General features: G+C 59.2%; 1 protein-coding gene across 4 annotated transcripts in view; it reads left to right on the top strand.

The window, feature by feature from the left end:
* Nucleotides 1-12,683: 12,683 nt before the first annotated feature.
* Nucleotides 12,684-21,107, top strand: part of PLXND1 (plexin D1) — a 51,752-nt gene continuing 43,328 nt past the window's right edge. For all 4 annotated transcript variants that reach the window (XM_067755559.1, XM_067755558.1, XM_067755557.1 and 1 more), the window contains exon 1: nucleotides 12,684-14,018. In XM_067755559.1, the coding sequence (XP_067611660.1) occupies nucleotides 12,699-14,018 (1,320 nt within the window). In that variant the 5' untranslated portion in view covers nucleotides 12,684-12,698. The remainder of the gene's footprint in view (nucleotides 14,019-21,107) is intronic.

Genomic DNA, 21,107 nt, shown 5'->3' with positions numbered 1-21,107 from the left:
TTAGGAACCAGGCCAGGGGTGGGGCAGGAGTGGACAGACATTCTTGACAATGCAAATATGTGAAAATGGTTAATTGTGAGGAGTGAGCTCCCCATCCCTGGACGTATGAGCACAGGCAGCTGGATGTGCAGGAGGCGACTTGCCAACACTTCCTCTTCTTTAACTGCTCCTAGCACCCTGTGAACTGTGGGCAAGCTAGTGGGTTCTGGGGTCAGAGATACCCAGATTCAAATCCCAGCTCTGCTGTGTGACCAACCAGCCCCTCAGTTTTATGAGTGTGAAGGGGAGGCTGCTTGGGGACTAAGTGAACTGGTTAGGGAAGAGCATTGGCATCCACAGCGCTCACCCCCTGAGGGACTGGTGGAGGCCCCAGTGCCCCCACCAAGGGGCACTGGGGTCTCCTGTCTCCACTTCACAGGGGGATCTGGGCTGGTCCACCACTCAACCCCCTAGGTGAACACTTTGCCAGAGAAAGCCTCCCAGCTGGGGTCTAATTTTGATTTTATTTTTGTTTTTCAGGCAGGATCTGGGAGCGGAAACAATGGAATTAACGTGTGTGAGGGTGGTTTTTTTTTTTTTTTTTTCCTTTGGAGAAGTTTCTCCTCATCTGAGAGCTGTGGGGTTGGATTCCCACCTAATCTTCCGGTCTTTGGAGGAGCCACCAGGAGAGGATGGGCGTGGGCGGGGGAGTCAGGAAGGGGGGATCTGGGTGGGGAGGTGAAAGGGAAGGAAGGTCCAGGCAGGGCCAGCAGTAGGGAAAGGAGTGATGTGTTCCTTCTTGCCTCTGGGACTTTGCACGGGCTGTCCGCTCTCAGCCCCTGCCCCTGTGGGTAGCCCTGTGCCTCCTTGAGATCAGGCATCATCTCCTCCAGGAAGCCCTCCCTGACCTCCCCCACCAGGGCTAAACCGGTGTCAGCACCTTCCTGCTCTCATTACACTCCAGCTTCCACTGTGGGCTGGTCCTATTGATTTACGGCCCTCTCCTCTGCATGAGACTCAGCTCAGCACAGGGCCTAAAGACGGCCCTCAGGGGACACCAGCTGAGTAGAGCACAGAAAGGGGGACCCAGTCCCCCCTGCACCGTGGTCCTCACTGTCTGCTCAGGGGTCTTGATCTGGGAAGGAGAAGGCAACCGGGGAAAAAGCAGAGGGAGAGTCAGACTCAGATGCGAAGCCAGGGGGGTCTGTGTAGGGGGTACAGGCATAGAGGGGGTATGGATGGGACAGTGCACAAGGACTGGACTCCGACGACCCTCGCTGTGCCACTTTGGGCAGTGAGTTCTCTCTGCACCTCAGTTTCCCTCTCTGTAAAAGGGATAACAGCACCACCTGGCGAAATTAACTTGAACTGCCCCAGCACAAGCCCCAGGAGGCGCCCTGCAGGTGCTTTAACCAGCTTAGCAAGGGTGGGAGCTGGGGTTGGTGCCGAGGCAGTGGGAACTCTGTGTGGGAGGGTCCAGAGCATGGAGGCAAAAGCAGAGCCCCTGACCCGTAACTCACTGCGGCCCATTCAGCTACTGGGGCTAAAAATAGTGCGACCCCCGCCCCCTCCTGCTTTCTCCCGGCATCCTCCGCGAGGGGGCCACGGGTCCTGCAAATGGAAGTGAATTACGGTCAGGTGGGGACTCAAAAGTAAATCACGCTGTGACTAGCATTTAAGAGCCTTTTCTGAGGCTCCTCACTTAAACTCTCGGCGCCTCCTCTTTCACTCGGGGACAGCGCTGGATGGGCACGAGGGCGTCCAGAGGGTCAGGGCTCCTGCTACCAATGCCCAGGCCTTGAGGTCCGGAGGCCTTGAGGTCCGGAGGCCTTGAGGTTGGCTAAAGAGAGAGGCACCGGGAAAAACACCTGCAGCTTTGGGCTGGATGATAAAAGGAGGCGGGGCTGGCCTGTAACTCGCAGGTAATGGGCACCCACGCAGGATGGTAGGTCCCGCCCACCCTTACGCATGCTCGTGGCACTGAGGCCGCCCCCGCCTCCGTCTGTCCGTCAAATAGGAGACGCACGCGTGCACGCCCAGCATTTGCCTGGTTCCACTCAGAGTTAATGCTCCAGGGCAGCCCAAGAAACTGAGGCACAGAGCAGGGCGTTGACTTGCCGGGGAGCTGCAGAGCTGGGGTTCCACCAATGCCGCCTTTCAGAGGGGGCCTGCGGGCCACCCAGGTGAGTCCAGCCCTAGAAGTTGTGTCTGAGGGGAGGGTTTGGGGTGGGCAACCCTGTTAGCTCTTATTGGGTGGGTCACCCCAAACAGGTGGCCAACTGCGGTGGAGCTGAGTCTCTCTCTGGGCTGTGGGGCAGCGACAGGGCCTGGGCTGGGCTGAAGCAGTGTGAGTGCCCCCCACCCACAGGCTCCCCGCCGCATCCGCCTTCCCTTTGTAGGTGCAGCTGTGCTTTTGGCCTCTGATTCCTAGCAAAAATCCACCAGAACCCACATCCCCCAACCCATGGCTCTTGTCCTGTGTTGCCTTTACCACAAATAATATACATTCTCTGATGAAACTTAGAACATTCAGACTTGAAAGAAAAACTTCGAATTCCCTGCTCCCACCCAGCAAAGCATCAGGGTTCATCCTGCCTGATTCTGCCTCTCCCCGACCCTGTAACCCGGGGTGCACACCCTCGGTGGCGGGGTCTCAGGGCGCCCATTGGTAGCTGCATGACTCGTCCAAGCCCATGTCCTGGCGTTAGAGCTCTGACTGTAGAAGCCCTTGGTTCAGAAGGGGCAGGGGTTGCCCAACTCTGCCCATGGCACGGAGGGGGAAATGAGAATGGAGGGGCAGGGATGGGGTGACATGGGTCCAGTTGAGGAAGTGAAAGTTCTCCTGCGTCCCCTGACCTCCGACAGGGCTGACTGCAGCTGGCCATCACCGCTGCTTGTCTCGGATGGAGGTTTCCAGGGTGGTGCCACCCCCAAACCCAGCCGAAACCATCCTGGGGCCGCGGGCTGTGACGCAGGGAGGGAGCGGGTCCCCTGGTCCCTTGCCCAAGGAGCCTCAGCTCAGGGGGACCGTCCCAGCCTCAGACCCCTGACTTTGGTCTGGCCAGCCAGGCCTCTTGAGTGAGGACGGGGAAATTGGGGCCAGGGAGGGGGCATTTGATTGGCCCTCTTTTCAAGTAGAGACTGAACCGGGACTAGAGTCCAGCCAGGGCCTCAGACGCCTGCCCCAGACATTCTTGGTGGCGGCCTCCGGGTCAGTGCTGGTGTCCCCTGAGTCTGCTGTACCCTCTGAGAGATCTCCATGGTAACACAGAGCTGAGTTCAAGTCCCGTGCTGTCCTCGCTGCTGATGTGGCCTTGGCAAGCCCCTGCCTCTCTTTGGCCTTCGGTAGAATGGTACCAGAGAGACCTTGTGCTCACGTGGGGAGTAGATGAGACAAGTAGAGGCCCGCCCTGCGTGGGCCCCGGATGGATGTCAGTTGGATTGGGGGTTTGGGCATGGGGCTGCTGCTGCCCCACCAACCGACCCCAGGTGTGGCAGGACAATGGGCTGGTGGCCATCTGTGCTGAGCTCACCGGCTTCCGCTGGGGCCCCACAGGGCCGCCTGTTTTGCTGGGGAGAGGGTCTCCCCTCCTATCCTCTTCCTCCAGGCCTCCTTCCTGCTTCCCTAGGTGCAGCCGGCCCTTCCGTCCAGGCGCTCATCAATCGCACCCGAGGTGCCGAGCGTCCGGCTGGCCTTCTCGGGCCCTGACTCGCTTCCTGTTTCCCGGGGCTAAAAATAGCTTCCCGTGGATGCTAGGCCAGCGCTGGGGGGCTCCCTCCCCGGGCAGCTGCTCAGAGTGTCCACAGCGCGCCCCTACCCAGGCCTATGCACCCACCACTAAGTCTGTGTTCTATTGGACGCCAAAGCAGCCCAAGGACCCATTCATTGCTTGCTTAAGAATGTAGGAGCACCCCTGGGGGCCTGGCCATGGGGCAGCAGCAGTGAACAAACAGATGAGGACCTGCCCTCGGGTGTCTGCAGACATTAACCAAATAACTCTGCAACTAGGTGCCTTGAGCCCTCTACAGGGAGGGTGTGGAGGCCTCTGACCGGCCGTGGAGTCCACAGAGGTTATGGATGAGGAAAAAGGGGTGGGGCTTTACCCCTTTTCGAAGGGTTTCAAGTTGTAGAAAAACAGATTCTACAGATTTGCAATTTGAAAATCTCCCTCAGGCTGCTTCACGGAGAAGTGTTTCCAGGAGAGGCAGGAGGAGGCGTCCAGGAAGGGGGGGGGGGTTTCAGAGCAATGAAGTAGTCTCAGACTGAAGGCAGGTGATTAGGGGGTAACGTCTGGACAGGTGGGAGGAAGGGACGGGGTGTCCGGGTGCCTCCTGGGTTTTGCCTTGAGGGCAATGCGGTGGAGACCTGGGCTGGGTCCAGGTGGTGCGACGCATCAGTCCGTGACTGTAGGCAAGTCACTTAACTCCACTGTGCCTTACTTCCCATCTGCAAAGTGGGTGTAATGACAGGGCCTCCCTCCCGGGTGGTTGTCGTGAGGAATAAGCATGATCCACGTGAACCTCGTGGGCAGCCTCCATAAACTTCAGCTGCTTTTATTTTCTGCCTTAGGCCTGGTCTTCTGCCATGTGCCAGGGGCTGTGAAAGGGGTGATGAGGCTCCTCTGAGGTAGAGAGGCGCAGCCTCACCCCCATGTTGCAGAAGGGGAAACAGAGGCTGGGAGAGAGAAGACCTCTGTCCCAGGTCCCACTGGGAAGTGGTGAGGCAGGATGTAAACCTGGTCACTCTGGCCCCATGGCCTCCCACGGGGATCCCAAAGTGCGCCTCCCCTGCCTGTGGCCCTAAGCTGGGGGAATGGAGGTGAAGCTGGTGCAATTGCCCAATAAATTTCAACCCAGCCCAGTCATGTCCTCATAGGAAAACCTGTATTTTTAGACTCGCAAACCCTCCCCAGGCCAGGCCTGGCCAGGAGGTGTCGACCTTCCCTGGCAGGTGGGTGAGAGCGGGGGGGGGGGACATGAGCAGGATCCCGGGGAGAAGGAGGGCCCTGGAGCTGTATGGAGTGGGTACCAGCCAAGAAAGTGATGAGAGAACAGTTGTTCATCTCCTCCCCCATTCATTCATTCATTCACCCTTGTGAGCCTGCTTTGAGTCCAACCTCCTGCCTAGTCATGCGGGGGACACACGTATGCCCCCAACAAGATCCAGCTCCTGAGATGCCCCCTGGTGGGGGAGCCAGAGCAACAGACACATTGTCACCTGGTGTGGGTGCTCTGATGGCGGCAGCATAGGGGGGCCATGGGAGCCCAGAGTAGGAGGACTAATCCAGCCTGGGGGATCTGGGAAGGCTGCCTGGAAGAAGAGAGGCCAGAGCCGAGTCTTGGAGACACCCTGGGACTTAGCCAGGGTGACAGGGCAGGGAGGGAAGTTCAGGGTCATGGTGAAACTTAATATGCACCCCAGGACCCTGAGGACTGCAAGGCTTTTGGGACTCAGATTCTGACCTGGGCTGGGGGAGGTGTGTGGGGAAACACAGGCAAAAGATGGTGGCTCATCCTGAGACTCCCGGCTGTGGTTAGTGGGGGCCGCTCTCGAATAAGATGAGGGATGGCGTCATCCAAAAGTCCCTGAAGAACCAGCTCCAAGTTCCTCAACAGAGGGGACTTTGGCCAGGCTGAGTAATACTCACAGGCTGGCCTGCCCAAGGTTAAGGGCTAGACCACCAAAGGCCAGAGGCTGGACCACTCAAGGTCAGAGACTAGACTACTCAAGGCCAGGCTGAACTCTACAAAACAGAGATCAGGCTATTGAAGGTTGATAATAAAAGTCTTGGAGTTTCAGGAGGAAATCCTCTAGCAGCCCTGGGTGCAGAGGAGAGTGTAGTCTGGAGAGGACAAAAGCCTCTGAGGTGAGGCTCTGGCGGCAGGGGGAAGAGGAAGGGACAGGGAGAAGAGCTGCCTCTGTGGGCACGTGACACCCAAGCCAGCTCTGAGCTCTGTCCAGCTAGGGCAGGGCAGGGGCAGAACTTTCCAGAAGCCAGAGCTGGAAGGATGGCGGGAGCAGCAGCGTCTCCTCCCCATCAATGACTTTAATCATAAACGTCATTGATTATTTACCACGGGCCGGATGGCTGGAGGCTCCACACTCTCTAGGGATTATTTCATTTGATCCCCACAGCCTGGAGGGATAAGAACTCTGAGACCCATTTCACAGGTGTGGAAACTGAGACCCAGAGAGGTGAAGGGACTCACCCTGGGTCATGCAGATGGGAAGCAGAGGGCTGGGATCTGAACCCAGGTCTCAGGACCACAGGATGACAATTCCATAGCCTTGACTGGACCCTACTCCTGGAGAAGAGGGAACAGCCAGACCTAAGAATTCCTGCTCCACCTTGAGCAGCTGGGTGGCCCCGAGCGAGTCATTTCCCTTTTCTGAGCCTCAGTCTCCTCCTCTGTAAATGGACCTCACAGTCCCTGCAGTGTGAAAGATGAAGTTTATGTTGGATACTCAGTAATCCTGTGAGGGCTCCTTAAACTGGGCTCAGGTGCCCCTTCCCCTGGGAAGCCTGCCTTGCTTGCTCCCATGGGCCTTGTTGCTGGAATGCTCCTCTGTGTATCCTCAGGGCATCATCGCTGCTGTGTCCCAGGGTATACAGTAGGTGCTCACTCAGTATCCGCTGGAATGAGCGAGGTTAGACAGACCTGGGTTCAAATCCAGGACCACTGCTTTGCCTCTCTGAGCCTGAGTTTACTCATCCATCAAATGGGATCACCAGCATGGACGTTTGACGGCTTTTGCAAGGATTGGCTGAGAAATGTCTAGCACACAGTAGGTGCTCAGCCCCCGTGACTCCCTGTCCTCTTCTGCTCTGGGCCTCCCCTGCTTCCCTGTGGCTCCATTCGTGGAGTCCCTACCTTCCACTCAGGAATCACCTGCCCCTGCCGCCCAGCCTGCCCCGGGGCAGCTGTCCCCTGGAGATGGCAGCAGCCTGGGAATGCGGGTGGGGTCCCCCGGGGGCGGCCCTGCCCCCTCCCCCACCCCCGCTGCTGGACAGAGGCCTCAGTGTGGAGCTGCCGGGGTCCTTTCACGGGCCCAGACCCATGACTGGACGTCTGAGAATGCCGCCCATTATCCGACTTACAGAGCACAAAGGGGCCACGCGGGGGCTCGGCAGGCCAGGCGCCCGGGATGGGTGCACGGGGGCTCTGGGTCCCCACCCCGGCCTGCTGCGTCCCCACCACAGAGGGCAAGGATGTGCCCAGAGTCGGGAGAGGGCGTCTGTCACACACAGGAATGAGAACCATTTCCTTCAGCCCCTCGGGGAGACAAAGACAGAAACGAGCAGGGGCTCAGCTCGTCACAGGCAAGGGTGGGCACCCCTCCCGAGCCCTGATACCAAACCTAGAAGGCCACCCCCCCTCCCCACCCTGCCACCCAGGGGTATCCAGTGGGGCAGGGGAGGCAATACTCCAGAACTCGGAAGCGGGGTAACCCCCGTGGTCTTCCACAGAGTCTGCAGTGGGGAAACACACCAGCAGAACCACGCCAGCAGCACCAGTGGTCTGTAATTGAGACACGAGTGTGATGGGTCCTGTGTCCCCTGTCAGTGCTGCCAGTCGAGGGTCACCCGGCCCCTCTTGGGCCACTCCTGTAGGACATGGTGGCAATGACAGGAGACCCAGTGTGGAGGGGCAAGTTTGTCTAGAGATGGGGCTGGGGTCACTTCGGGCCACCTATTTGCTGTGTGACCTCAGGCAGGCCTCTAGGCCTCTCTGAGTCTGGTGTCCATGTTTGTGAGAAGAGGGGAGGGAGACCTGGTGGAGGGTTAATTAAGGCAATTTTTTGTATCCGAGCCCTTAATGTCACTGGCACCAATGAGGCGTCTCAGGGGCAGCCGCTATGAGGATGACGTAATTATCTGGGTCTGGGGGCTCTCCTGAGTGGGGTACAGATGACCGATTTTAGGACCCTGGGGAGAGGACCCCTGTGATAAAGAGCTGGAAAGTCAGTGGACGCCATACTTCCTGGCGTGCCAGGCCTTTGACACGTGTGTGTTTTTCCACCCTCACAGCAGCCTTGTGAGGTGGATTTTACTCCCCTTTTCCAGGTAAGGAAACAGAGGCTTAAAGGGAGCTGGTGCCTCCAAGCTCACCCAGGTGGTTGGGGCAGAGCTGCGCCTGGAGCTCAGGTCTCTCAACTCCAAGGCAAGAGGTAGAGAGGGACACAGTGGCCCAGGGCAGAGTTCGGAGGCCGGTGAGCTGTGCAGCTGTGGGCAAGTGGTGTCACCTCCCTGACCCTCAGTGTCCCCATCTATAAAAAGGGGCTGATAAAACCCACCTCTCAAGCTCGTTCCCAGGGGGAATGAGATGGGCAAAGCTCCCAAGGAACTGCAGGGGTAGCTCCTGGCACCGTCGGGGCCCACGCTGGGGTTGCTGAGCCGTCCCAGAGGCCTCTGTTCCTGTCACCAAGGCAGTGCTTAGAGCAGTGCGCATGTCAGGAGCACTTCCTGCAGGGGCAGCATTCACTGAGGCCAGGCCTGAGGGACAGGAGGGCAAGGACCCCCTCCTCCCTGTGCAGCCCTGGCCCCACTGTTATTTTTTCCAATTGAAGAAGGAAAACATTTCCTCCTCCTCCTCACGCTCTGCCCTGGGCAGCCAGAGAGCCGAGGATGGACGGGGCAGGATGGGGAAGCCCCTGCCCAGGCAGCGGTGAAAGGCCCAGGCCCTCCTTCTCTGGGCCAGCCTGGCCACCTACCCCTGGGTGTCCAGGCAAAGACCTGCACCGTCTGGGCCGCCATGTCCTCATCTACAAAGGCACCGGATTAGATCAATGTTTCCCAAATTTTAGGCATTTTGTACCACCAGGGTTATGACCATATTTGTCTTTAAGTTAACTCACATTTTAAATACTTCGATAGGGACTTCGCTGGTGGCGCAGTGGTTAAGAATCCGCCTGCCAATGCAGGGGACACAGGTTCGATCCCTGGTCCGGGAAGATCCCACATGCCGTAGAGCAACTAAGCCCGTGCGCCACAACTAAGTCTGTGCTCTAGAGCCCTTGAGCCACAACTACTGAGCCCGCGTGCCACAACTACTTAAGCCTGCACGCCTAGAGCCCGTGCTCCGCAACGAGAGAAGCCACTGCAATGAGAAGCCTGCACACCACAACGAAGAGTAGCCCCTGCTCGCCGCAACTAGAGAAAGCCCGCATGCAGCAACGAAGGCCCAACACAACCAAAAATAAATAAAATAAAATAAAAACTTTGATAAATGCATTTATCAAGCAAGCTTTACATCATTATTATACTTGGAAAGCCTGTAGTATCACTTGCCAAAACCAGAAAATAACTGCAAATATTATAAAGAAAACAAGGAGCTATAAGTAAATTCTAGAATGCTGAGCTTGAGACCGTCTCTCTATTAAAAATGGACAACGACAAATGTTAGAGGCATTAAAGACACATTAGCCCCAAACGGAGTCCTTCTCCTTGATATAATCAGAAGTCTTGAACAAAAACTGAAAAGGGCCTGAATCACAGTGTAAAAGCCGGCAGTCACTCCAGGGTTGACAAATCTGGTTTAGTTAATTCAAATTGAGTTGATGCTGAGTGCTACCTAACCTGCCGTCCTGGGTACCATCCATATCCCCGTGGTTCGCTCTAAAATCCCTTCTGGGAGGATACCGCACCACCTCTTAGCAAGGCCAGGGGAGATGTGGGTTCTTTCATTCATTCGATCCTTCCATCATTCACTCAGCCCAAGTTATCAGCACCTCTCTGCCCAACCGGGGGTATAGGGTGGCTGCCACCATGATCCATCCTGGCCTGAGGGAGCTCCCAACTAATGGGCAGAGGGGAGAAAGCACAGGATTTGGAGACAGATCTGGGTTCAAATCCTCCCCTTGCTAATAGCTCTCAGTTTCTCCATCTGTGAAATAGGTTCGATGACCCCTGCCTTTTCAGCTGGCTGTGAGGATGGCATCAGATTGTTCAGGGCAGTGCTGGGTGCAGTAGTTTGCTCTTGGTAGACAGTGGCTCTGCTAGCTACCATGAGGCCCTGATGGGCCATTGCTCAGTGTAAGGGGAAAAGTGGGCATTTGTCCAGTGCCTGCCACGTGCCCAGCACTGTGCTTTCTGGTACATTCCGTTCTTCACATCATATAACCTCCCAGGGGCTGGTGTGCTATTATGATTGTCTTCATTTTACAGACAAGGAAACTGAGGCTCAGAGAGGGCAAGTGCCTTGCCCTACGCCACACAGTACTTCCACCTCCAGCTTATGTGAAGACACTTGGACCCCGGCTATGTCTTCTGCGGCTAACCTGGCCCTGCATATCCCCAGCTCCAGGCGGCTCCTGAAACCCAGCACTCAGCTTGGCAGGTAGTTTGTGTCCAAAGTGCCCGGAAGCATCCACTCTGCGCCAGACTGAGTTTCGACCACACAGAGCATTATCCTCAAGGTTCAGTGGGGGGAGCTGCAGGATGCGGCAAGATGAGCCTAGAGACAGGAAGGAAGCTAGGAGGGGCGAGAGGGGGAGCTAGGGGTGGGAGATAGGGAGGGAGACAGAGAGGCAGAGACACAGAGAGAGAAAGAGATACACACACAAAGAGACAGACAGTGGAAGGGTGGGGGGAGAGACAGAGAGAAATGGGGAGGAGCAAGAAGACAGACAAAACCAGAGAGGGGGTGGCGAAGGCTGAGAAAGATAAGATGGGGAGGGAGACAGAGGGATGATCTGGGACGGGTGGGGTGAGGTGCACCCCGGCAGGGCTCCCAGGTTGCTTCCACAGGTGGCACAAGATAAGTCCTCCCCACCCTGAGATGGAGGTGGGGACATCGGTCCTATCAAGCTGCCCCCTGAGTGGCCTTGAGCCCCAGGGGTGGGGGATGGGGCCCCGAAAACAACCTTTGATTTCCTGTGTTGAACACTCGTGGCTGTCGGAGCAGTGGTCAGACTGACAGAGGGGGTGGAGAAAGGTAGGCATGATGAGCACATGGCAGGAAGGCGCAGTGCTGGGGGCATGGGGGACTGCTGTCGGCTTGGCCTTTCCTACCTCCCCCATGGGGCACAGAGAAACCCCTGCTCTTCCTTCCTGACGAGGCGGGAACAGGTGAGAGAGGCCACACCACCCGCAGAGCCAGGACCACGGCACCATGTGGGAGCCCCCCATTCTGAGAGGCCTGGGCTGGGGGAGAGTTGGGGGTGGGATTCAGAGCCAGCAGACTGGGGCTTCCAAACATTGTAGTTCTCCTTCTTATGAGCTGTGCATCTTGGGCCAGTCCATTCACCTCTCGGGCCTCAGGCTATGAATCTGTAAGGTGGGACAGTAATCGTACCAGCCTCAGAAGGTGGCTGTGAGGGCGAAGTGAGTCAGAACACATGAAGGGCTTGGCATAGTGCCTGATAGGCAGCAAGCCCTGCTTGAGCACCCTCACGTAAGCTCTGTGACCCTGTAAGCACCACTGCCTGCCCTGGCCCCCAGGGCCCACCTTCTCCTCCCAGGTGAAAGGAGAAGCAGGCCCAGTGCCAGCTCACCTGTGGCTGGTCTTCAATAAATCTGGGAGGATTTTAGGTCCTTCCAGAGTCCCGAATAAAGTGGGTGGAAGGGCAGCTGGGTCTCCACAGGAGGTAACTGTGGGCCTCCTGGGGCCATCACCCCCCAGGACCAAGGCTCCGCTCTGGGTACCCCGAGGCTTGGCACAGACCTGAAAGCTCCTCTTCACTTTTCCCTGATTTATATGTCTGACCCTTGATCTCTGGTCCCTGCCACTTGTCAGACCCCTTTCCGGGCTGGGGATCTTGGAATCTGAGGGGGCAGTGCCCCCTGCCCAGCTGACCCTGGGGGTGTCCATGGTTTGGGATCTAAGGTCTGGACAGTGTCCTGCGACAGGGAGTGGAGTGTCAGGTGGAGAGAGACAGGGAGGGCAGGGGGAGAGGAAGGTGGACAGAGGTGGAGGAGAGAGGGGGTAGAGGGATCGAGAGAGACAGAGGGTCCGAGGGGGCGGGCGCGGAGGGAACCAGGAGAGAGGGAGAGAGAGCCAAAGGCAAGAACACAGGAGAGAAGGGGGAGAGAGAATACAGGGGAGAAAGGGGAGGGGCGGGGTAACAGACGGCAGAGCGAAAGCGAATCAGACTGAGAAAAGGAGAGACAGCACGCACGGAGTTGGGGTGGGGGGCGGGACACACAGAGACAGGGAGACACTGAGAGACACTTACCGAGAAGGAGGGAGAGACAGAAAAGGAAAAAATAAAACAAGCTCGAGAGACAGGCCAAGCGGCCAAGAGGGAGAAGGAACTAAAGCAACCAGCGACGGAGGCGGAGGCAGCTCCAGGAAAGGAGCCGCGGGCCGCGGGTGCCGCACGGGAGGGTCCTGGAGGGCGCGGCCAGACCCAACAACAGCTCAGCAAGGGCCCGGCGCCCGGAGGGTGGGGCCGGCGGGCAGTGGGGGCGGGGGCCCGGGGCACGTGGGGAGGTGGGCCCGGGGCGAGCGGGGGCCCCGGAGGCGGGGCGCGGCCGGGCCGGGCGCGGCGGGGGGCGGGACGCGAGGGCGTGTCCGCAGAGGAGCCGCCTCCGCCCCGCCCCTGGGTTGAGCGGAGCGGCTGAGCCCGGCCGGGGCGCCGGGGCCGGGGGCGGCTGGCGCGGGCAGGAAGCGCCTCGCGGCCCGGGCCCGCCCCCCGCCTCCTGCGCCTCCGGGCTCCCGGCTCCCGGCCGCGCCGCGCCCCATGCACTCGCCGTGCCGCGCAGCCCGCGCACGCCCGGATGGCTCGTCGCGGCGCGGGCGGCGCACCCCATAGCGCCCGGGCCGCCGCGGCCAGCCCCCTGCCGCCGCGCCCGCCATTCTGGGCCCCGCTGTGCCCGCCACTGCTGCTGCTGCTGCTGCTCCTGGGGGCGGCGCGGATAGGCGCCCTGGAGATCCAGCGCCGGTTCCCCTCGCCCACGCCCACCAACAACTTTGCCCTGGACGGCGCGGCGGGGACGGTGTACCTGGCGGCCGTCAACCGCCTTTACCAGCTGTCGGGCGCTAACCTGAGCCTGGAGGCCGAGGCGGCCGTGGGCCCGGTGGCCGACAGCCCGCTGTGTCACGCCCCGCAGCTGCCGCAGGCCTCCTGCGAGCACCCGCGGCGCCTCACCGACAACTACAACAAGATCCTGCAACTGGACCCCGGCCAGGGCCTGGTGGTCGTGTGCGGTTCCATCTACCAGGGCTTCTGCCAGCTGCGGCGGCGGGGCAACATCTCGGCGGTGGCCGTGCACTTCCCGCCCGCCGCGCCGCCCGCCGAGCCCGTCACGGTGTTCCCTAGCATGCTGAACGTGGCGGCCAACCACCCGAACGCGTCCACCGTGGGACTGGTCCTGCCGCCGGCCGCCGGCACCGGGGGCAGCCGCCTTCTCGTGGGCGCCACGTACACGGGCTACGGCAGCGCCTTCTTCCCACGCAACCGCAGCCTGGAGGACCACCGCTTCGAGAACACGCCCGAGATCGCCATCCGCTCCCTGGATGCGCGCGGCGACCTGGCCAAGCTCTTCACCTTCGACCTCAACCCCTCCGACGATAACATTCTCAAGATCAAGCAGGGTGCCAAGGAGCAGCACAAGCTGGGCTTCGTTCGCGCCTTCCTGCACCCTCCCGACCCGCAGCCGGGCGCCCAGACCTATGCGTACCTGGCGCTCAACAGCGAGGCACGCGCGGGCGACAAGGAGAGCCAGGCGCGGAGCCTGCTGGCGCGCATCTGCCTGCCCCGCGGCGCCGGCGGCGACGCCAAGAAGCTCACTGAGTCCTACATCCAGCTGGGCTTGCAGTGCGCGGGCGGCGCGGGCCGCGGCGACCTCTACAGCCGCCTGGTATCCGTCTTCCCCGCGCGCGAGCTGCTCTTTGCGGTCTTCGAGCGGCCGCAGGGGGCCCCGGCGGCCCGCACGGCTCCGACCGCGCTCTGTGCCTTCCGCTTCGCCGACGTGCAAGCCGCGATCCGCGCCGCGCGCACTGCCTGCTTCGTGGAGCCCGCACCCGACGTGGTGGCCGTGCTCGACAGCGTGGTGCAGGGCACCGGGCCGGCCTGCGAGCGCAAACGCAACATCCAGGTATGCCCAGGCAGCGGGGGCGCTGGGGACCAGCCCAGGGGGCTGGAGAGAGAGCGTGCGGGTAACTGGGCAGGTTGTGCGCTGAGCGGGTCACACGTGTGAGTGTGTCGTTACCTAGATGTGCGTGTATGGAGACTCAAGTGTATACTCTGAGCCACAGGTGCATTTGCGGGGACCCAGGTGTAGTCGCGAGGATACAGGTGTCAGCAGAGGTGGGGGGCGCTGCTGTGAATATGGCCTAGGTGTGCGCGTTGGGCACTCAAATGAGTGCTGGGCTACAGGTGCACATATGTAGGTGTGCGGGGCGGTCGGGTTGTGGATGGGTACCCAGGTGTGCGCTGAAGAGAGACGAAGGTGCATATACATCCCGGCTGTGCAAGTGAGGGTCGCAGCAGTGGGCTGTGTGCACAGCAAGTGAGTGCAGCATCTGACCAAAGGTATGTTCTGGGCCGACTGCATGAGCCCGTGAGGGCTGCTTTTGGGAGTTGGCAGGTGTGTGCATGAGTGTGGCAGGTGTGCAGGGAGGCACGCAGGCGTGCATCAGGGCCCTGCACATGGGGGGTGAGGGGAAGCAAGGTGTATGCCCCAGACTTGTGTGTCGCTGAGCTGGGTCACACAGGCGTGCGGGCAGGCCGGTGCGTGTGGCAGGGACACACTGGTTCCACAGGGCAGGCCTGGGTGCACAGTGGGATGTGTGCGGCAGGGGACACAGGTGTTTGGGAACCAGTAGGCACTCTGGGGAGGCCGCTGGTTGGCAACTGGGTGTGTTCCTGAGGCCAGCTTTTTATTCATTCATCCAACACACATTTACTGAGCATGTAGCATGCACCAGGCCTGGGGGCTACGAGGAAGGCAGTCACACTTGTGGAATGCCTACTAAGCGCATCACATGGCATAACTCTAGGTTTTAACAGCAGTCCTCTCAGCTAGGCTCTGTTCTCGTCCCCATTTTACAGATGAAGAAACTGAGGCACAGAGACATTCACTAACTTGCTCAAGGTCCCACAGAACTAGCAGAGGCAGGATTTGAATCCAGGCTGTCCGGTCTCAGCATCTGTGCTCGTAGTGCCGCAGAGCCTTTGCCGCCTTACAGATGTGGAACTCAGAGTGTGTGTGTTGGAGGAGTCCCGGCCACTGGGGTGGGGAGGTGCCGGCTCCAGGAGAGTGGAGGGACGTGAGCAGGACTGCATGTAGCGCTTGAGTGGGCTGTGGGGATCTGGAGGGAATGCGGAGGGCCAGGTATAGGGCCACAGCAGCTGGGGTGGGGGAATTGGGCCCAGGTGTCTGGGGCTGGGCAGGGCAGGAGCGAGGGGGCCAGGTTGGGGGGGATCGATGTGTGTGTTGATCCTGGGTGGACGTGACACGGGGGTGCAGGAGGGATCTGTGTGTGGTTCCACTCAAGGAAGCGCATCAGCAAGGGGTCACTTCTTTAGAGTGCCCTGGGAGGTGGACCCCTGTGCCTTTTCTGCACTCTCCATCCCGAGCTGAGTCAGGGGAGACTTGGCCACTCCCTTAGGAAGCCTCAACTTCTCAAAATGCAGAACTTAGCCTTCTCCTGGTGATTACGGAGCTCTCCTTGGGGCCAGGCTCCCTGTGGCTCTGCCCCATCCCTTCTCTGTGATCCTCAGGCCCTGGCAAGAAGCTGTGAGATTAATTATTCCCCTGTGGGTGTGCCCAACACTGGGGCTTTGAGAAAACGCAGATTCCTTCTCCTGCAGCTGGGCCCTCACACTGCCTACCACCCGGCTGGCTGGCTGCCCTAAAAGTAAAGGTCACGGTGGGTGAGCAGGGCAGGCTGGCCCGGGAGCCGGTCTGCTACCAGCAGGGGCCAGCTTAGTCAGGGTGGTCACTCGGCGCTGCAGTTGGGACATGCGCTCTTCCCCTCCCCAGAGCCACATGCCCCAGTGGGCTGTGTTTGAGGGCACAAGCTTTGTATCCGAGGGTCTCAGAGCCTGAGGAGGTGAATGGGGAGTCAGTCGCTGCTCTACGGAGGGAAGACCCTGTCGGAAGGGCCTTCTTCGAGCCTTTCCAGGCCTGTGTGTCCATCTAGGCCCTCAGTGAGAGGCAATCCGTGGGATTCCTCAGGCCGCCACAGTCTCCCCCTCCCCCTCCCCCTCTGGCAGGAACCGTCCTCATTCCCACGGTCCCGTCCCCAGCCTGGCCTGGTGCAGTGACTCACTGCAGAAGGGAGCTGGGGCTTCCCTTTTCTTCGGGGGCAGGGCCTCTCCAGGGACACAGCCCCAGGGGCAGAGTGCTCGAGGGCCTTCTCCCCGCCACAAGGTGGGGTGGATTCCTGGCCCTCCTTGGCCATTCTCCCTGTGTCCTCCACACCCCTCTCCCCTTCCGCACGCCCAGCTGTGGGCACAGGCCACAGGGTCTGGGCCTGAAGCCTCAGGTCGGGGGTGGGAGAGTGATGCTTATTCTTGCTCCTGGCTGTTGCCATCTCCCCAGTTACAGTCTTAAGAACTTGGACCTTGCACCCGGGGTTAAATTCTACTCTGTCACTTCCCAGCTGTGTGACCTTGACAAGTGACTTAACCTTTCCGAGCCTCCGTTTCCTCATCTGTAAAGTGGGGACAGTAAATCTCTAAGGATTGCTGAGGACCAAATGAATTAATTAACGTAAAGCACTTTGTACCAGGCATGTAGCAAGCACCTAGTAGATGTCTGCTGTTCTTGTTATTATTACCCCGGGGGGACATTATTAGCACAGGTCTGGGCTTGGTCCTGGACAGCAACCAGTGACCTATTTTGGCTTGTTCTGCAACAGTGAAGACCCCACCTCTAGCGCCCAATGGCAGCCTCAGTAAACATTTCCTAAGTCCCTACTGTGTTGCTGTGTGCTGGGGACCTATGGTGATTCCCTTACTGTCTGCTCTCGTGGACCATGTGGCCGGTCCTTCCAGCCCAGAGGGATGGGTGCTGTGATCCCATCCTGGCAGACAGAGCCCGGAGAGGGGCATCGAGGCCTCTGGGGAGAGTGGTGTCAAAGTGCAGGTGGGTGGGTGAGCAGGAGTTAGTCACACCAAGCTGGCGGGAGAAGAGGAGGGGTCCAGGCAGAGGCTGTTCGCCTGTCAGAGGCCTGGAGGTAGGAAACAGCAAGACGGACTGGAGCAGTGAGAGGTGGTCATTGTGGCTGGGGAGGAGAAACAGGAATTATGAGGAGGGCTGGGAAAGGCGGGCAGGCCTGCCATGCGGGTGCGGATAGGCGTGACTGTGTCCTGGGGACATGGGGAACCATGAAGGGTTTTAGCCAGAGCATCTGATCTGAACGAGCACGTCAGTTTCTTCCTCTGTAGAGCAGGAACGATAATAAAAACACCAACCTCGCAGAACCTCTGTGGGGATTAAATGAGATGCTACAGGTGAAGCAGTTAGCAGCGTGCTCGGCACACGTGTTTGCAGTTGCTGTGATGGTTTTTAAGGGAGCTAGTTTAGAAAGTCGTTAGGTGGTTGGTGAGGAGAGAGGAGAAGCAGGGAGAGTAGGAAGGAGGCTGGCGCCATCTTCCAGGCAAGTGGTTCACTTCTTCATTTACAAATATTTCTTGAGCACCTACAGTGTGGTGGGCACTGGGCACAGAGGTAGGGGTGGCTGGCCAGGTGTTGTTCTAGGGAGATGTGACAGGCCTGGTCTGAGGGCACAGAGAGAAGAAGCGGGGGGGTGTTCCGGACGGATTCAGATGCCTGGATGTAGCCCCAGAGGTGGGGACGGACAGGATGGAGAAGGGATTTGCCCAGTCCAGCCCGGCATTGGGATGGAAGTCGGGGATGCGACAGGGGTGCCTCTGGGGGAGACGGTGGGTTTGGTGGGGGGGCGGGGGTGAGTACCAGGGGCCTGGAGTCCCTCTTCCTCCCAGCCCCGTCTGGCCTGACTGCTCCAGCACCAGGTGGTCTCAGTGGGGCTGGACAACGGGGGACAGGACCCTGCCCTTCCATCTTTTCTCCAGGGATGTCTGCCCCCCAAGTAGGGTGGCTCAGCCGGGCCTCTGGATACCCAGGCTCGCGCTGTTGCCCTTGGGCCCTCGGGCCTGAAGCTCCAGAGCCTCGGTTGGGGTGGTCTTGGACATTCCCTCTCCCCGCCTGGGAGGCTTTGCCGCCTGCTCACCACCTTTAAGGCAGTGAAGAGGCAGGGAACCTTGTCCTCCCAGCCTTGGGCCCCAACTTTGTCCCTGATTGCTTTGGGCATATTTGGGGCCTTTGGACTATTCTGAGAGAGAAAGTGAGAAAATTAGCCTCTGGCATGTAGCTTGGATCCCTTTTCTCAATTCACGTATGTGGTGAAAGTGAGTTGGGAAGTTGCCTGTGCTCTCGGTGGGGAAACTGAGGCACAGGGCCACCCAGCAAGGCGAGGGCAGACTGAGTCCAACTCCCTTCCCTGAATCTTTCCCTTTGGCCTATGAATGGCCATAATATTTGTATTTTAAAAGAAAAAAGAAAACGGACAGGGAAATGTCAATGTTGCATTTTCAAGGTGTCTTTTTATAGTAAAGGTGGAAAAAAAAAACCTCAGGCGATTTTAAACTGGCATGCAGTGGGTGGGTGCCCGTCGTCAAGAAGGCATTTTCTGAACCAATTTAGGGGCTGAAATGCTGGGTGGAGGTGGAGGGAGATAAGCTTCCAAGATGGGCTTTCCATTTGGAGTTGGCCTGGGGGCTGGGAGTGAGCTCCCTGCTGGCCGAGGGTAAAAGAGACACTTGGGGGCACTTAGGAGAGGGGACTCTGGCAGGGTTGGCTGGGATGACCTTCTAGCCTAGAGAGACAGACACATCTTGGGCCAGGAGACGGTTAACATACCTCCCTGACCTGGGAGTGTCATCAGTCTCAACTGCCAGGTACGTGAGGGTAGAGCTGATGGTGAGTCCTGTTCTCCTGCCCGTAAGCTGTGTGACCCAGGGTGAGTCACTTACCTTCTCTGGGCCTCATGCTTTCTCCCTGTAAAATGGGACAGTGTCTCCTTCTGAATTGAAATCTCACACGAAGTGCCCAGGAAATGGCAGGTGGAGGTATGAGTACCAGGAGAAGAGAAATACATCTGAGAGAAGTGTGCTCAGCGTGTGGAACAGCTGTTGGGGCAGGGAGCGCTTAGAGGAGGGAGGAGATGGGACCAAAGCAGGCCCTGAAGGTGAGCGGGGGTGGGCGAGACAGAGGGGTGAGGCACAGGTGTGTCAGGTGCCTCCCAGCCCGAGCTCAGCTGCGGGAGGCACAGGCAGAGGAGAGAGCTGCCGGGCGCCGCTTCTGTTAATGGTGAGACGCTGTGCATCTGGTAGGCCTGAGGGTGTGCAGATGCTGGGTGCCCTCTCAGCTCTCTGGGGCTGAAAAATGACCACGGCCACCCTCCCAGTTCTGAGCAGGGATGCTGCGCGGGGCCCTTCACAGGCACCAGTGTGTTTGCTCTCACAGCACCCCACCCCCACCCCGTGAGGCAGGAAGTGCTGTTATCCCCAGTTTTACAGATGGGGGAACTGAGGCCCAGGGTCCCACGCAGCTGGCTAGTGGCATAGGGACCTGCAGGCTGGCTGTCTGGCTCTGGAGTCTGCCGTGGGTGACCGCTGGTGTTAGCTGTGGGCTCTCAGCTGGGGGTTTTGCAGTTAACCCCCATCCCATGGAGATTTGCGTGGAGCCCTTTGTACAAAACCCCCTCTGGGGCAGCACCTCCCAGCAGGCCCCAGATGGAAGCCGGGGTGGAAGCCGGGAGCTGCCGCTGCAGTGACTCAGTTCCTGAGCCAGCTGAGGCTGGCTAGGGTATCTGCAGAGGCCCCGCCACAAGTGGGGGCTGGGGCTGAGGGGGCCTCCTGAGGGAGGCAGGGAGGCAGGAGGCACTTAGTGACATTCATCTCTGAAAATGTGATTGTGACCCCCTGGCCCTTTGGGTGCGTGAATGAGAGATGTGGTCCGTTTGAATGACTTGACAAATCCCTTTCAACCCTGACCCCAGCCCTGGACCGTGCTGTGTACTGGGGCTGGGCAGGCCGCCGCCTCCCCTCCAGGGCAGCCCCTCACTGTCCAGCGTTTGCTAGGAGGGTGGAGGATCTGTCACGGCCCTGGCCATGCCCACAGTCAAGCCTGCCACACCCACACACGCCCAGAGTGGTGGACGGGTCAGTGCTGGACCCTGGCACCAAGTCCCTGGCTTCAAATCCTGGCTCTGCACCTCCTCCCTGTGGCCTCCAGCAAGTCACTTACCTTCTCTGGGCCTCCACTTCCCCATCTGTAAAGTGGGCTCAGCAGAGACAAGAACAGGGATCCCTGGAGCTCAGCGGAGGCCTGTGTGAGTTGGCTCAGCCCCTGCAGAAACACCCTCTACAGGAGTCTCATTTGCCGATTGCCACGGCTGCCGGTTTTCATGGAGATTAAGGAAACAGGCCGGCTTCCGGGTTCTGGTTGCTGGAGGGTGGAGAACAGACACACTGTGTATGGAAAAGAAGCATGAGGGCCTGAGGGATCCCTTCCCCTTTCTGGGCCTCAGTTTCCCAGTCTGAGTTGGGCTCTGGGGTGGCAAGAAAGCCCTCACTGGGTCACCAGAACTGCTCCCATTGGTATCATTATTATTACTTTTATTGTTGTGTCCTGGGAACTTACTCTGTCTCAGGCACTTTGCAAAAGCACTTGATGTATAATGCGGATCTTTTAATCCTGCCAGCAAGGGAATGGGGTGAGTGTTATGCTAAGTCTACAGGAAGGGGAAACAGAGGCCCACAGAGGATAAGTGACTTGCCTGAGGTCACGTGGCGGGTAAAAGGTGGAAGAGTGTCTGCTGTCAGAGCCTGCGCTCATCACCTTTACTCCCTGGTTCCTGTGAAAACGCTGACCTGAGGGGTGTGAGCCAAAGAGGCCCTCAAGGTCACAGTGATGGAGTGAATGGGTCCCTTTTAAAGTTGAAGGAATTGAGGCCCAGGGATGTTCTTCCCCTGCTGGGGCTGCAGTGGGAAGTAATGAGAACTTCCCAGTGAGGCCAGCAGAGCTGCCGAGCCCCGTGCCCAGCATGGTCCCAGGCTGGGGCCAGGTTCCCCGGGTGCAGGGCTCCTGTTTCCCACAACTGCAGCTGTCTCCACCTTCGCCCACCAGAGCCCAGACCTCCTGGGCACCATC

The sequence above is a fragment of the Pseudorca crassidens genome, chromosome 10 (genome assembly GCF_039906515.1).
Source record: "Pseudorca crassidens isolate mPseCra1 chromosome 10, mPseCra1.hap1, whole genome shotgun sequence".
NCBI lineage: Eukaryota > Metazoa > Chordata > Mammalia > Artiodactyla > Delphinidae > Pseudorca > Pseudorca crassidens.
The sequence above is the reverse complement of the archived record's forward strand: the minus strand, read 5'-3'. Positions and strand labels throughout refer to the sequence as shown.